Source organism: Balaenoptera musculus, chromosome 2, assembly GCF_009873245.2.
Source record: "Balaenoptera musculus isolate JJ_BM4_2016_0621 chromosome 2, mBalMus1.pri.v3, whole genome shotgun sequence".
NCBI lineage: Eukaryota > Metazoa > Chordata > Mammalia > Artiodactyla > Balaenopteridae > Balaenoptera > Balaenoptera musculus.
Window position 1 is genome coordinate 31,921,510 of NC_045786.1, and position 14,361 is coordinate 31,935,870.

The window sequence follows — 14,361 nt, forward strand, 5'->3', positions numbered from 1 at the left end:
AAGTCTACTCAATATCTTGTGATAACCTATAATGGAAGAGAATGTAAAAAAAAGAATATATATATATATATATATATATACACATATATGTATAACTGAATCACTTTGCTGTACACCTGAAACTAACACAACCTTGTAAATCAACTATATTTCAGTAAAAAGTTTTTAAAAAGTAAAACAAAACGATATCAGGCAATTTCAGAGTTATAAGGGCATCTATAGAAATAGAGCTCAGGTGTCTGCTTTAGTGGCAGGTGGCTGGTCCAGGGATGCATGAGTGATTAGGGTGGACTCCAAGCCTGTAAGCCAGTCATGCTGCAGGTCAGGCTCTGGCGTTAGACCACCTGGATTCAGGAGCCAGTCCCATGCCTTGCAGCTCAGATCCTATCCCTTAACTTTGCAGCTTCAGGTTCTCCTGTAAGACAAGGATTGCCATGGCGTCTCCTTCCTGGGGTTGTTCAGAGTCATGGATGAAATAAACCACAGCAAGTGCTTAGCTCGGCCAGGCAGGGAGTCAGAGCTCACGGGTGTCACTTGTCACTACACCGTGCTTACCAACCACATCACACATACCTTCAGGCCAGGGTTTTTCCTCATCCGCAGCCTTCCCATCCACATGTCAGTCAGCAGCATCTGGCTGCAGGTGTGGGCGATGAAGTCCCGATGTTTGGCTGCGACAGCCAGTTTGAGGCAGGTCGAGTTGCTCCAGTTTTTCAGCTCGTAGGTCAGCAGTTTCATGGCGATCTGCTCGTCATGCTTGTAGGACTGGTCCAAGAGCTCCACAGCAAGCTGACCAAAGTCTCTGCAGGGACAGAGATGGGAGCGGGGTGGCCACATGCTCTTCATTAGAGAGCTGTGTCCACGGGGATGTCATGGAGCCACAGGACACAGAGTCCTTGACTCCCTGTCCTCTGGGAGCTCCAGGGGATGTCCCCAGAGGGGACAGCCAGGGACCAGGGGCCGTGCTTAGCCATGTCAGGGGCTGACTGCTCTTGCTGTAGATGGAGCTTTAGGTGGACCCCAAGTCTGCCCCTTAGGCCCCAGGGACAGAGCAAAGACAAAGTCCCTTCCCTCAGGCGTTCACGGAACAGGGATGCAGATGGAAAAGATGGCAAATGAGAGTTTGAAAACAGTGCCTGTGGGACTGGAAGTCAGAACAGTGGCCATCCTTGGTGCAGGGGAAAGGCGGACATTGAAAGGGCCTCCAGGAGGGCTGGTGGCACAGGTAGCGTCCTGTTTCTTGAGGGTGCTGGTCAAAGTTGTGTGTTGTGTTTTTGAACAGTCATCAAGCTGCATGTTTTGCACACGTGCCTTCTCCCGTATGAGTGTAATACTTCAGTGACACATGGATTAGAAGAGCGCTCTCAGTACTGTGAAGGAGACAAGGTCTAGTTGCCATGGGGACCCAGAGCAGGGAGGACCAATTGCTGGAGGTGGGGGAGGGGGAGTGATGGGAACCAAGTGGCGGATGGAGAAGGGGACACAGATGATTTGTGAACATAAGATGTATTCCCTTTCCACATGACCCTGATGCGAGGATTTAATGATAGTCATGAACATTTCTTGTTCCTTCAACTTTTTGCGTGGCATTGATGTGGTTAAGGTACAGTCCTATAGGGATCACCTTTCTTTGCTTTTGTTTCTCCATTTTATAGAAGATTTGATGCCAGTTCTGAGTGGAAGGATGAAAAAGGGAGGCATTACTTGTGGGGGATGGAGACGCAGACTCTGCAGTACCTTCTGGCCTCAGGCCCCACAGGCTGCAGGGGGTCACCACGAGGGTCCTCTAGGAAGCAGAGGGACAGGGCTTGCCAACAGATGGAGGCAGGGGAACGCCTCCCTGTTTGTAAGAGGCTTGAACACCTGATGTTTAGAAGTCAGCTAGTGATTTTAGAAATCCAGTCCAAAAGATAAGCAGGGTGCTTCACAAAACAAAGATATTACATGCTGGCAGAGGGGCCTGCGTACAATTCAAGTTCACATGTCTGTAAAGTTGCACGAGGACTTCCGGTTTCTGGTTCCACACGTAAGGGACTTGGAAGTTGCCACTCTGACCTAATAAAAAGTGAAAAAGCTCAACAAACTCAAAATCCACGACTTTGCTAGATTCATCAAAGAATTGAGGTCACAGGGCAAATTGCTGTCCACCAAACTGGAAAGACAGAAGGCAGATACTGAGAATCACAACTTAATGGAGCACAAACCCAGGGAACCAGCGCCAGGTTGGAAAACCTGAACTGTAATTGATGAATTTCTGGAGGCCCCGTGAGAACAAGTCTGCAAGTTAATAGCTCCGGGTGGCCCAGGCTTAGAGAAGTGTCCACATTTTTGTGAGTTTTACCTCCAGGAGCCCCACCAAGTTCTCACAGAGAAGATGGGGGAAGAATCCTCTCATGCTGCCATCTGGGAGAGGGGAAAGGGTCCATTCTGAGCTATGCCCATAGCACTCTGTTCTTCTTAACAAGGCCTGCCCTCGGGGGAAACTGGCTAACCAGAGCTTAACCTATTGGTGTTTTATCAGAGCCTTACTGAACTAGAGGGAGGGAAATACCCAACTCCAGCCCCCTGTAGCTGTCCTAAGGGGGGGAAATCCAGAGGTACTTGTGAAGGTCAAGTCCAAGGGCACAGGTTCACTAAGGTTGTTTCCTTATGAAAATTGGTCTCATTGTCTTTGCACTAAAATTGTGTTTCCCAGAAACAGAATCATGGACATAGAGAACAGACCCGTGGTTGCCAAGGGGGAGGGAGGTTGGGGTAAGCTTTCATATATAGAATGGATAAACAGCAAGGTGTCCTACTGCATAGCACAAGGAACTATATTCAATATCCTGTGATAAACCATAATGGAAAAGAATATAAAAAAAGAATATGTGTGTATATATATATATATACATATATATATGTATAACTGAGTCACTTTGCTGTACAGCAGACATTACCACAACATTGTAAATCAACTATATTTCAACAAGAAACATATATTGATTAAAATTGGGTTTCCCTAGTTTGCACCAGAAGGCAGTCAACAAAAACAATGAGAGTCCAGAAACGCCTCAGAGAGACAGAAGGAAAAATACTGACACAATGGACAAAGCACTTGATGAACAAGCATTAAAGGTAACTGTACTTAAGTGAGAGATGCATTTGCCACCCTTCCCAGCAAAGGGAGGGCGCTCAGGACCAGCGTGTCTCCTGGTCCTTAAATTCCCTCTGGACACTCACTTTGAGTTGTTGTCCAGGTCCTGGGAGATGTCGTCCACCAGCTCGCTCTCGGAGGACTCGTGGGCCATCGACTTGTAGAGCTTGCAGGCCACCAGGGCCTTCGCCATGCTCTCCTCGCCCCGCTGCCAGAGGAAGACTGCCATTTTTTGGCGCTTCATCAGCACGGCCCACACCATCAGCTCGTGGAAAGGGTACTGGAATCGACTCACGGCGGGGTCGTCCACATCGATGTCCAACTCCTCCTCCTTTTTCTTCTTCTTCTTTTTCTTCCCTTTGGCTGGAGGCTCATCATCCTGAGGGGAGAGAAGCACCTTTGCCACGGTTCTGCCATAAGCGTGCAACAAAGGGTTTCAGGACAACTGGAAAAAGGGAAACCTCTCCCTCCAAGGGAATAAAGAGAATTCTAAGTACATCTGCGGTTTCCAACCAGTGTACTAATTCTTTTGAAAAGATGCACATGTTTATTATAAGTAAACCATCGAAAACCAAATGAGCTGAAAAGGCATACTACTGTTTGAAGAGTTTATACCCCTGGGTTGGCAGGATTTTTTTTTCCTCCAGAAGCCTCTAAAAATTGAAGAGATGCTGCAAAACTAGAACAAAGAAAACACTTCAATCCAAATCACCCCATGGGAGAGATAAAGCCTGTAGCTTATTTCCTCAGGGAAGTCTTCAAGTACCAACACTCGTTTGCCAGATACGGCTGAACCGGAGATTAATAGGAAAAATGTAAAAGGGGATGGAGAAAAATGTCTTGTTTCCCTACTAATGGTTTAAGGAAGTAAGGGTTCCATTTTTAAAAATTATTATTAATTAATTAATTTATTTATTTTTGGCTGTGTTGGGTCTTCGTTGCTGCACGCTTTCTCTAGTTGCAGTGAGCGGGGGCTACTCTTTGTTGCGGTGAGCAGGCTTCTCATTGTGGTGGCTTCTCTTGCTGCGGAGCATGGGCTCTAGGCCCGCAGGCTTCAGTAGTTGTGGTGCCTGGGCTTACTTGCTCCACGGTATGTGGGATCTCCCTGGCCCAGGGCTCGAACCCGTGTCCCCTGCATTGGCAGGCGGATTCTTAACCACTGCGCCACCAGGGAGGTCCCACAAGTGCTCCATTTTGAATGAGCTTTGTCTTTTCATGGATGTGCTATAAACGGAGGGTCAACATTTCCCATTTCCTAAAGGGATTATGAGGGATGATTCTGAAAACGGAGAAGGACCCTAAAGGAATGTCTGTCGCGACTGGGAGAATTGGGGTTGAAACACGGGAGTGGCATGGAAATATATGGGGCTCAGACTATTCCAGGCTAGGACTTCAGTACCCAGTAGAATAACAGAAATGGATATTTGCTCTTTTGCAAACAGCTTTCTCGTCAATGATCTACTTTTATTCCTTTTTTTTTTTTTTTACTTTTATTCTTATACTGACTCTGAGAGGTTGTGAATGTGTTCCATTCCATCAGATGAGGAAGTTGTGACCCAAAGTCTGAATAATTTGCCCACATACACACAGCTGGAGTGGCTGGGCAGGGTGGGGGTGAGGGGGGGAGACTGGCTCTCCAATTCCTATCACATGTTGTTCATGACTAACCCAAGTTTTGTAACCTTATAATGAGTTGTCTGACATTTTTACTGAAACTATTGTATCTTGCCTTGGATTTAAATGTGTTTGTTCAGGGACTTCCCTGGTGGCACAGTGGTTAAGAATCTGCCTGCCAATGCAGGGGACATGGGTTCGAGCCCTGGGCCAGGAAGATCCCACATGCCGCGGAGCAACTAAGCCCGTGTGCCACAACTACTGAGCCCGCATGCCACAACTACTGAAGCCTGTGCACCTAGAGCCCGTGCTCCACAACAAGAGAAGCCACCGCAATGAGAAGCCTGCACACCGCAACGAAGAGTAGGCCCCGCTCGCCTCAACTAGAGAAAGCCTGCGCCCAGCAACAAACACCCAACACAGCCAAAAATAAATATATTAATTAATTAATTTAAAAAGTGTTTTTGTTCAAATTTTCTAATTTGTCCCAGTAAAACTACAGTTTCGGTCATTTAGGAAGGTTAAAAATTGACATTATGGAAATTAAAAAATAAACATAGCTTTATTTTCAAGAATATATCCAGTCAAATAAAAATCCACTAAGGACTAATGAAATGCTGTAAAACAGAAACCCTTTTAAGCCTATCTTTCAATAATACATTGTATTATTAAAATACTAGTTGTATGCAAATTCTCTTAAAATAATTTTAAGATTGTTAGAGAAAGAATATAACCAACAAAGGATTAATTTCCCTAAAATGCAAGAACTGCCACAAAGCAACAAGAAAAAGAAACAACCCAATAAAATAACAAAAGATATGAACTGGAAGTTAAAAAGAAATTGACCCATCCACAATCACAGTAAGAGCCTCTAAACACACCTCACTTAGAAATCAACTTGAAAAAATTAGTACAGATAGAAGCAAATTGAATAATAACATTACCAAGTTTGATCTGACAAAGACGTGTATGTATTGTACCCAAAAAACCAGGAATACACATTTTTTTCTAACACACATGAATCATTAACAAAATTCCACCTGGCATTATTCCCTAATTCTTTTGAGATTTTCTATATCAACAAATTCCAGATATCAGAAATCATGTAGTATACACTCAAAGAATAAAATTAAAAATCAACAAGAGTAGGATAACAGCAATAACAAAATTCTGTATCTGGAAAATTTTAAATACACTTATAAATAACTTGTGGATTAATGAGGAAAGTATAAACTGTTTAGAAATGAATTACAATGAAAGTTCTACTTACCCAAACCTGTGGGATACCCTGAAAACAATGCTCAGAGAAGAAATTTATACTCTTTATGCATTTATTGGAATACAGGAAAGATTGAAAATAGGCAGGGACTTCTCTGGCAGTCCAGTGGTTAAGACTCCACGCTCCCACTTCAGGGGGCACAGGTTCCATCCCTGGTTGGGAAACTAAGATCCCACATTCCGCATGGCATGGCCAAAAAAACAAAAAAAATGACGTGAACACTATAAATATGGTATAATTTGGAGTCCCTTGGGAAGGGCCTCTTCCTCATACACTCCCAAATAATCTTCCCCCATCTATCCCAGTGCCTTGACAATCTGTCAGTATAGATTGATTCCTCTGAGCTAACTAATTAAAATAAAAATTAAAAAAAAAGAAAATGGGCAAACTTCACTTTCAAATTGAGTCTATAAAAATAATACAGTAACTCCATATAAAGTATATGGAAGGAATGAATACAAATCAAAGATATTAATAAAATAGAAAACAGAAAAAAGAAAGTTGCTTAATAAAGCAAAAATACCAATCAAATCTGAAGGCAAGTATGGTTAAGAAAAAAAGGGAGAAGATATAAATATAAAAAAATTGGAACAAGAAATGGCACACAACTAAAGATACTGAAAAAATTAGAATACTATGTAAAGTTTTATACCAAAGTACTTGAAAGTCTAGAAGTAAATTGTTTGCTAGGAAAATATAATTGACCAAAGCTGACTCTAGAAAATAGAAAAGCTCAATGAACTCATGTTATGAAAATTATTATAAAGGCAGTGAAAAATATGCCCCTAAAACACAGGACTGGGACCAGGCTATTTTACAGGAGAGTTCCACCAAACTTTCACCCAACAGATAAAGCCAACATGATGCAACCAACCTAAGAGAGCATGGACTTATGGAAAGCTGCATATCATAACTCTTCTAGTTATGCTGAAGGTCAGTGTCAACTGTGAACACAGAATCAAAACCTTCTACCCTGAATCCATACAGAAATTGGGATGCTATTTGACTCATGAATTTGAGAAGAGTCTTTACAATAGACAGCCTTATTATTCTGTGTTATAATATTTCTTTCACTCATTTATATATTTTCATGTCTAGTGCTTTTTTAAAAATTAATTAATTAATTTTTTGGGCTGCGTTGGGTCTTCATTGCAGTGCGCAGGCTTCTCATTGCAGTGGCTTCTCTTGTTGCGGAGCACGGGCTCTAGGCACGCGGGCTTCAGTAGTTGTGGCTTGTGGGCTCTAGAGCACAGGCTCAGTAGTTGTGGCTTAGTTGCTCCATGGCATGTGGGATCTTCCTGCACCAGGGCTCAAACCCATGTCCCCTGAATTGGCAGGAGGATTCTTAACCACTGCACCACCAGCAAAGTCCTAGTGATTTGTTCTTAAGTTTCCTTGTTAAGGTGATTTCTGGATACTTTTGTCCTATTATGAGGAAACTTTGTCAATGTTTCTGGGTTTTCTAGAAACCAAATTTTTTTGCCGATAATAATTTTCCCGCTTTTTAAAGTATCCTTCCTTTATTTATTTTTTCACGTGGTAAAATTTCCAGAACACTTTTAAAAACCAGTGGGGTTGATGATGCCAACAATAATGGATGTGCTTGACTTGTTCTTGATTTTGATAAAAATGAATTGGGTGGCTTTTACCTTTTAAAACATGTCTGTGATCTTTTTTTATATAATTTGACTAAATCATCCAAGTAAATTTTGGTGTGTGGTGTAGTGGATTTATTCATGGAAAACAAACTTGTGCAATTTTATGTTAAATACAAAACGAAAAGGACTCCATATACTAGACCACAATATCATAAAACCATTGGAAACAAGTCCTACTTACTTCCATTCCCAGAAGTTTGAGAGCTTTAGGCTGCATAATGAAAGGGGAGAAAAAAATGAATGGAATCAGATAACTGATGTTATGATACTGGGGGTTGTACATTAGTAATATCATTAGTAGCAATAATAATAGATTAAAAAGTACTTGGTATCGTTAACAATTAAGGACAAACCCAAGGAAAGGAAATGCTTTAATATGGAACCTCTGCTTCTGTCAGCCCAGGTCAGGTGAGGAGAGAGATGTGCAGACATGGGACCCGCAGCCCAGGTAGAACCAGAGAAGTTCACCCACAGAGCAGACACACAGCTATGGGGCTCTGAGTGCGGGTGAGGCAAGGGCTTCATGGAAGATCTCACACGTGAGTTGGGCTTGCGACACACGTGGGGTTTTGATGGGGGAAGATGCCACAGACACAGTAGTAGGGTTTGATTCTGGCAGTGGTACATGGTCGCCCACAGCAGGGTGGGGACGGCTGGGGAGAGCCTCAGACGCTATGATCATGAGCTTGACAGTGATTCGTCAGGCGCTGGGGATCCTCAGGAATTTTTGAGCAGGGAGGGCACTGTTGGGTCCCTCGTTTTGGAGAACTGGGGCACGTCCAGTGGTAGGATGGATGGGAGAGGGCAGAGACAAGGGAGCCTGGGAGGAAGGCTATTGCGGACAAAGGATGGGGCCGGGGCAAGTGCTGGGCTGTGCGGCCCAACGAGCTGAGGGAGGAAGGTGCGTGGTGAAGCCTGGGCGTCTGGAAGGAAGGTGCGTGGTGAAGCCTGGGCGTCTGGAGGCATGCTGAGACCTCCCACCGAGAGCCACTGTGGGAGGACGGGCAGGTGTGCTGGCGGATGGGGTGATGAGCTCGGCTTTGAAGCGGCTGAGTTATTGGAAAGGCTAGCAAGGAACCACATGTGATTCCGGGAACCACAGAACCCCACGTGTTCGCTGAGTTCTACCCTCTTGGGTCCAAACAGGTTGTTGTAAAGGGTCCGGAAGCCCTTCCTTGTGTAGTTGCAGCGGTAGGCGCCCCCCATGAGGTACTCCAGCACGAGCCCAATGTCTATGAGGCTGATGTGGTAATCAGGCGGAAGGTTGCCCTGTAAGAAAAGAAGCTGTGTCTCAGGCCCTGCGAGAAGGAACCCGCAGCGTGGGCTTCGGCACACACCTCGGCATCACGGTCATTCCTGCCTACGACGTGAGAGTTAGTGGTACCAACGGGGCATTAAACAATCTTCAGTCTTTTACTATAGGATTGCGGGAGATAAGGGGGTAAACCATGTTCCAGAAAATGGGTTAGACTTCCCAGTGAGAAGAATTAGAAGCCCATGAGGCTGGAGGGGAGAGGCCTGGGCTTGTCCGTGGGCTCGGACAGAATGGCCTGTAATGTGCATTTAAACATAAGGGAAAGAAAAGAATATATATATAAAGAATGTATATATGTATAATTGAATCACTTTGCTGTACAGCAGAAATTAACACAACATTGTAAATCAACTATGCTTCGATTAAAAAAGTATTGATTAAGGAAAAAATACATAAAGGAAAGATGGTGTAGCTGGTGAAAAGAGCAGATTCATTTTGTTGAGAAGGTGCTTTGCCAGCTGCTTGCAGGGGAGAAGCCAGCTTCGGGGGGCTGGCGTCCAGATTTTCTGCAGAAGGAGGGAGTGAGCAGCGTGGCAGACAGGAGGACTCTGTGGAAGACAGCGGGCGGACAGAATACCCCTGGGGCCGGGAACTTTCTAGGGAAAGCTCCACATGGTGCCCTGTGACTTTCTGGGAGACCCCTCAGATTTCAGTAAGAATACAAACACTGCAAACTATCTGATGTGCCAGGAGTCGGTGAAGGGGCAGAGTCCTGCAGCAGAACGGAAGAGGCTGTGTTGAGATAAAGGTAGCGTGTGGGTGGAGGGGAGGAGGGCAGGGGGGCATCTGTGCATCTGTAAGTCGGTCATTCACGCCAGAGGGCAGTTGGCTTATCCAGGAGGCAGAGGTGACCGGTCCATTATAAGGATGTTTTGCTATGTGCTGTTTCCTGCTTGGTTAATTTCCTATGGCTGAAATGATGGTAGAAACCTGGGGTCCGTCCCATGGAGGCTACACCTTCCAAATGTCTGCCCTGTACGTGAGGACTGAATCCTTCACTCAGCCATTGAAAGTTTGTTCAGCCCCTACCGTGATCCTTGACCAAGTCGGGGATTCCATATGAGGGGATAAGGAGGTACAGCCCTGCCTTTGGGAGCTTGCTGTTTTGGGGGAAAAGGGCCAAGCCACCCTCAGTCCCGATGCAGCAGTGTGTTCATGCCCCCACTCTGCTAGGGTGGGCAGGTGGGAGGGTGAGAAAGGACTTCCTGTGGAGGTAGGAGTGGGCAGAGCAGGGGCTGTAGGGGCCGAGGTGGGAGAGCACTGCAGATGTGAGATGGGCATGGCCCTGGGACAGAACACGTGTGGTGGGTATGTGATAGGCCCAGTGGGTGCAAGTTTCTTAGCAGGAGCTTGAATTTCATGAGACATGAAGGCTTTTAAGTGGGGGCGTCCTGTGTCTGGGGAGGGTGGGAGGAGGATGATCGAAGCCACTTAGGTGAGATGTGGTTGGGTCTACACTTGAGTAGCTGTGGCTTTTGAATGTTAGCACTTCTGAATCTAAGAAATCTGTGAAAGTGGGAAACAAGGGCACTCACTGGTCTCTCTTGGTTCCCAGATCCACCGATTCTGCTCTAATCCAATGAGTGTGCGTAGTAAAAGCCAAATTCTCACATTAGCAGAATTAGATATTTGTATGACGTCTGACCAGCCTATCTGGGACTCTGGCTGAAGGCCCTCTTCTCTCCTTTGCGTTACTTCCTCCCGCTCAGAACATGAGTACACATCCTGCACTCTGCATGCCAGGGACTGCATTCTGGCCGAATGAATTGCTCTGCGTTAACCTGGTCTGACCCTCCAGCCTGTGGTGATAGGACCCAAGAAACACCAGGACAGAACAGGGAGTGGACGGGATCCTACACGAAGGCAGACTGTAAGGCATTAGTAGCACTGGGGATGGGGGAAAGCATCTATCACTTACTAAGGAGGAAACAGAAAGAGCCAAGAGCTGCTGCACAGGACACGCAGAATGACATGAGGCCCATCCTGCTAGGACTTCTGGAAAGAGGCACAGTGAAGGGGTGAGGGGCAGATCTGAAACACGCAGAGCATGGGGGCTCTGGGCAGCAGTGAGGAGCCCACCCCTTGGCTGGTGCTCCTGCCTTGGTGATGGGGCCAACCCACCGTCAAACAGTCATTCAGCGCGAGCCCATTGTGTGTGGGATGAACATTTCATTTAAAGAAGATGACATTTTTAAAAATAAACTCTTTTCATGGAGAGAGGAATTCATGACTTCTTATGCCTCCAATAAGATGACGACACATTTGGAAATTTAAAAAATTGCTTTAAAAAATGTCTCATTAAAAGACGTCAACAGGTAAAGGACTATGAAAGAGCAGACTGACCTTTTTTACATCCCTCACCAGCAAATGAAGTGTGTTTGGTGGACCCAGTCTCTGAAAGAGAAACATTCAGCCATATTAAATATGTTTTTCTCTTCAACTTTTGGAGTAAAATCCAGCTCTACTTTATAGAATTAATGAAGTCCTATGTCTTTTACAAGACAGGACTAGGACTTGTCATGGGTAAGAAATATCCCACATGTTCACAAATATGTTAAATACCTTTTATTGAATTATTTTAAAGAGCATCTTAGGATGTAATATATTTTCTTAACAGTTCATCAAGCTTTAGCAAGCAACCACCCAGGACCACTTCTGCTACTTAAAATTTTAGAATGGGGAAGGAAATGTACACTCTCAAAATTCACATGGTAATAATACAAGCCAAGAGGATTTTATCCAAACACCTTCATTCTAATATCAGGAGCTCCTTGCTGTGCAAACTCAGTTTTCCATTTTTCACCAAAGCCTCATAAAAAGTGGGAGTCCCCAGGAACAAATGACCGCTCACTCCAGGATCTTTTCACTCTGCTAATGACTCCGGGGGCTGGATTCTTTCTTTGTATAAACTTGTCCTCGTGCACCACCCCTGAGTTAATGCTACAGACGGGGGTGCTGGCTAGCCTGGTGGAGGTGGGTGAAGATGGGACCATCCGCCGAGCCCGCGTGTCAGGTGAGAGCAGTCATCCTTAAATGATGGGCCTCCCGCTGAAGCCATGTTCTGATGGCGATGTTCCTCCGAGCGCATTCTTGCACCCCCAGGGCTAGCTCCCCTCCGCCCTCCCTCCTTCTGGACCACTCACTGTGTTATAAAGCTCTTCCAGCCTCGGGATGGTGAGAAAATGCTGCATGTTGACTCCATTTTCAATCAGGAGCTTCACAAAGTCCACTCGGTCTAAGACCAGCGCGTCCAACATGGCCTGCTCCAGCGCGTTCACCTGTGCGAGCCCGGGAGAGAGGCGTGAGTGCCTCAGGAGGGACAGGGACCCTGGAAGCTCTCGGAAATCCTCTTCCGGCCCCCAGACCCAGAGCATCCTGAACAAGGCTCCCTTTACTTTTTGTCCTGAGTAAACACGCCCCATTGCCCCCTCCTTCCTTCTCAGTTTGTCCCTAGGTGTCCTAGCAAAGCATCACAGATGGCTACATTTAATACAAAGTGAAAAATGTTCAAAATGACAGCCAAACTGGTGTTGCTCTCTAGTTATCAGGCTTTTAAAAAAAATTAAAATAGAGTTGATTAGCTTTTCTTGTAATGTAAACATGAGAAGGAAAATTCAAAATAAAACTCCAATCAGTGCTTGAGTCTCCAAGCCCGGATCTCCATATACAGTGTTTTTTTGAGGTGGTAGACTGTAACATTTTACCTACTATTAGTTATCATTTGTGTTTCTACCCTTCAACAATGGTGGAACCTGCAGCGCTCAATGTAACATGAGGTTTTGCTGGAGAGAATTTGTTTCCTTGACTGAGAACTACCCCCTGTGGGCATGCCGCGGGCCACCAGGGTGAGTGACCGCGATGATGCCAGTCACAGGGCACCGCAGAGGCCCAGCGCCCTGTCTTGCCGTGTCCTGACAGCAGCCAGGCCAGAACCACAGGTGCTGCGTGTCTCAGCCTCCCAGCCCAGCCGACTGCAGTTACCCCTGCTTCCCCATCACAGGCTCCATCTTTTGTCCCCGAGCTGCATTTCTTCACGATTGATTTGTTTCCCGTGTTTCCACGCAACAAACATCCACGTGTCTGCAGGCGGAGAGAGGCACTGGTGGGCAAGGTGGCCCGGGCCTCCCCTGTGAGTGACTTCATTCTCCCCCAAAGCAGGACCGTTTGGCGTTTGTGACATCCTGCCAGCCACTTGAAATATTGACACTGTCCCATCAATGCTTCATCACTGCCTCCTGGGCTCGGGGCCCCGGGTGGGGCTGCAGCAGAGGCAGCAAGAACCGCCCCCTTCCCTGGAGGAGGGTGACTGGCTCCAAGGTCCCCAGGAGCCCAGGAAAAGGGAGCAGACACGTCCCACGTACCCAGTTCAGCAGCTCGAGCTTCCGGGGGTCAGTTTCTTCCTCCACCTCCTCTTTCACCTTCCCTTTCTTCTTGCCTTTTCCTTTTCCTCTGCCCCCCTTGGTGGTCGCTGTGGGTGGCTTCTTCTCCTTCTCCATGGCCTTGCTATCCGTTGGGGGGGCCAGGTTTCCCAGGGGCTGCAGTCCACAGCAGGCAGAGTTGGGAAAGGGATTTAAAGCCGACCCATGTCCCAGGACAAGTGCACGGACTGCCCCTCCCCTCTGCATGCACACGCTCGCACACACATGCACACACATAGGTACACATGCACCCACATACAGGTGCACGTGCACACACAGGTGCACACACAGGTACACATGCACACACACTCGTGCAACCATGAGCACCCATGCACAGACATGCACACAGGCACACATACTTGTGACTACACACACACACACACACACACACACTCAGCTGTCACAGGCCTGGCTGCCTGATGGAGAAGCTCCTGATTTCATGACCCTCTGTTACTTATATGCTTGATGAAGTGCACTCATGCACTTAAAGTGGCTGAAGTTTTGACTGAGTGTGTTTTTGCCCAAAGGAAAGGGTGTTGAGAGGTAAGTTTAAAGGCGCCAAAGAGAAGTGTCTGTGGCAGCTGATGAAGACCAGAGAAGACAACTGTGAAGGGGTCAGGGCTTCCCTGGTGGTGCAGTGGTTAAGAACCCACCTGCCAAAAACAAAAAAAAAGAACCCACCTGCCAATGCAGGGGACACGGGTTCGAGCCCTGGTCCGGGAAGATCCCACATGCCACAGAGAAACTAAGCCTGTGTGCCACAGCTACTGAGCCTGCACTCTAGAGCCTGTGAGCCACAACTACTGAAGCCCACATGCCTAGAGCCCGTGCTCCCCATCAAAGAGAAGCCACCGCAATGAGAAGCCCGAGCACCACAACGAAGAGTAGCCCCCGCTCACCACAATGAGAGAAAGCCCGCGCGCATCAGTGAAGACCCAACG

The 14,361-nt window shown here is 46.5% G+C and overlaps 1 protein-coding gene across 1 annotated transcript in view; it reads right to left on the minus strand.

Moving 5' to 3' along the window:
• TRPM1 (transient receptor potential cation channel subfamily M member 1) overlaps positions 1 to 14,361 on the minus strand; it is a 109,075-nt gene that overhangs the window by 37,871 nt on the left and 56,843 nt on the right. The window contains exons 11-17 of the mRNA XM_036842630.1: positions 13,364 to 13,537; positions 12,146 to 12,280; positions 11,346 to 11,396; positions 8,816 to 8,956; positions 7,869 to 7,898; positions 3,223 to 3,515; positions 574 to 802 (exon numbers count right to left, since the gene is read on the minus strand). Coding sequence (XP_036698525.1) covers positions 574 to 802; positions 3,223 to 3,515; positions 7,869 to 7,898; positions 8,816 to 8,956; positions 11,346 to 11,396; positions 12,146 to 12,280; positions 13,364 to 13,537 — 1,053 coding nt within the window. The remainder of the gene's footprint in view (positions 1 to 573; positions 803 to 3,222; positions 3,516 to 7,868; positions 7,899 to 8,815; positions 8,957 to 11,345; positions 11,397 to 12,145; positions 12,281 to 13,363; positions 13,538 to 14,361) is intronic.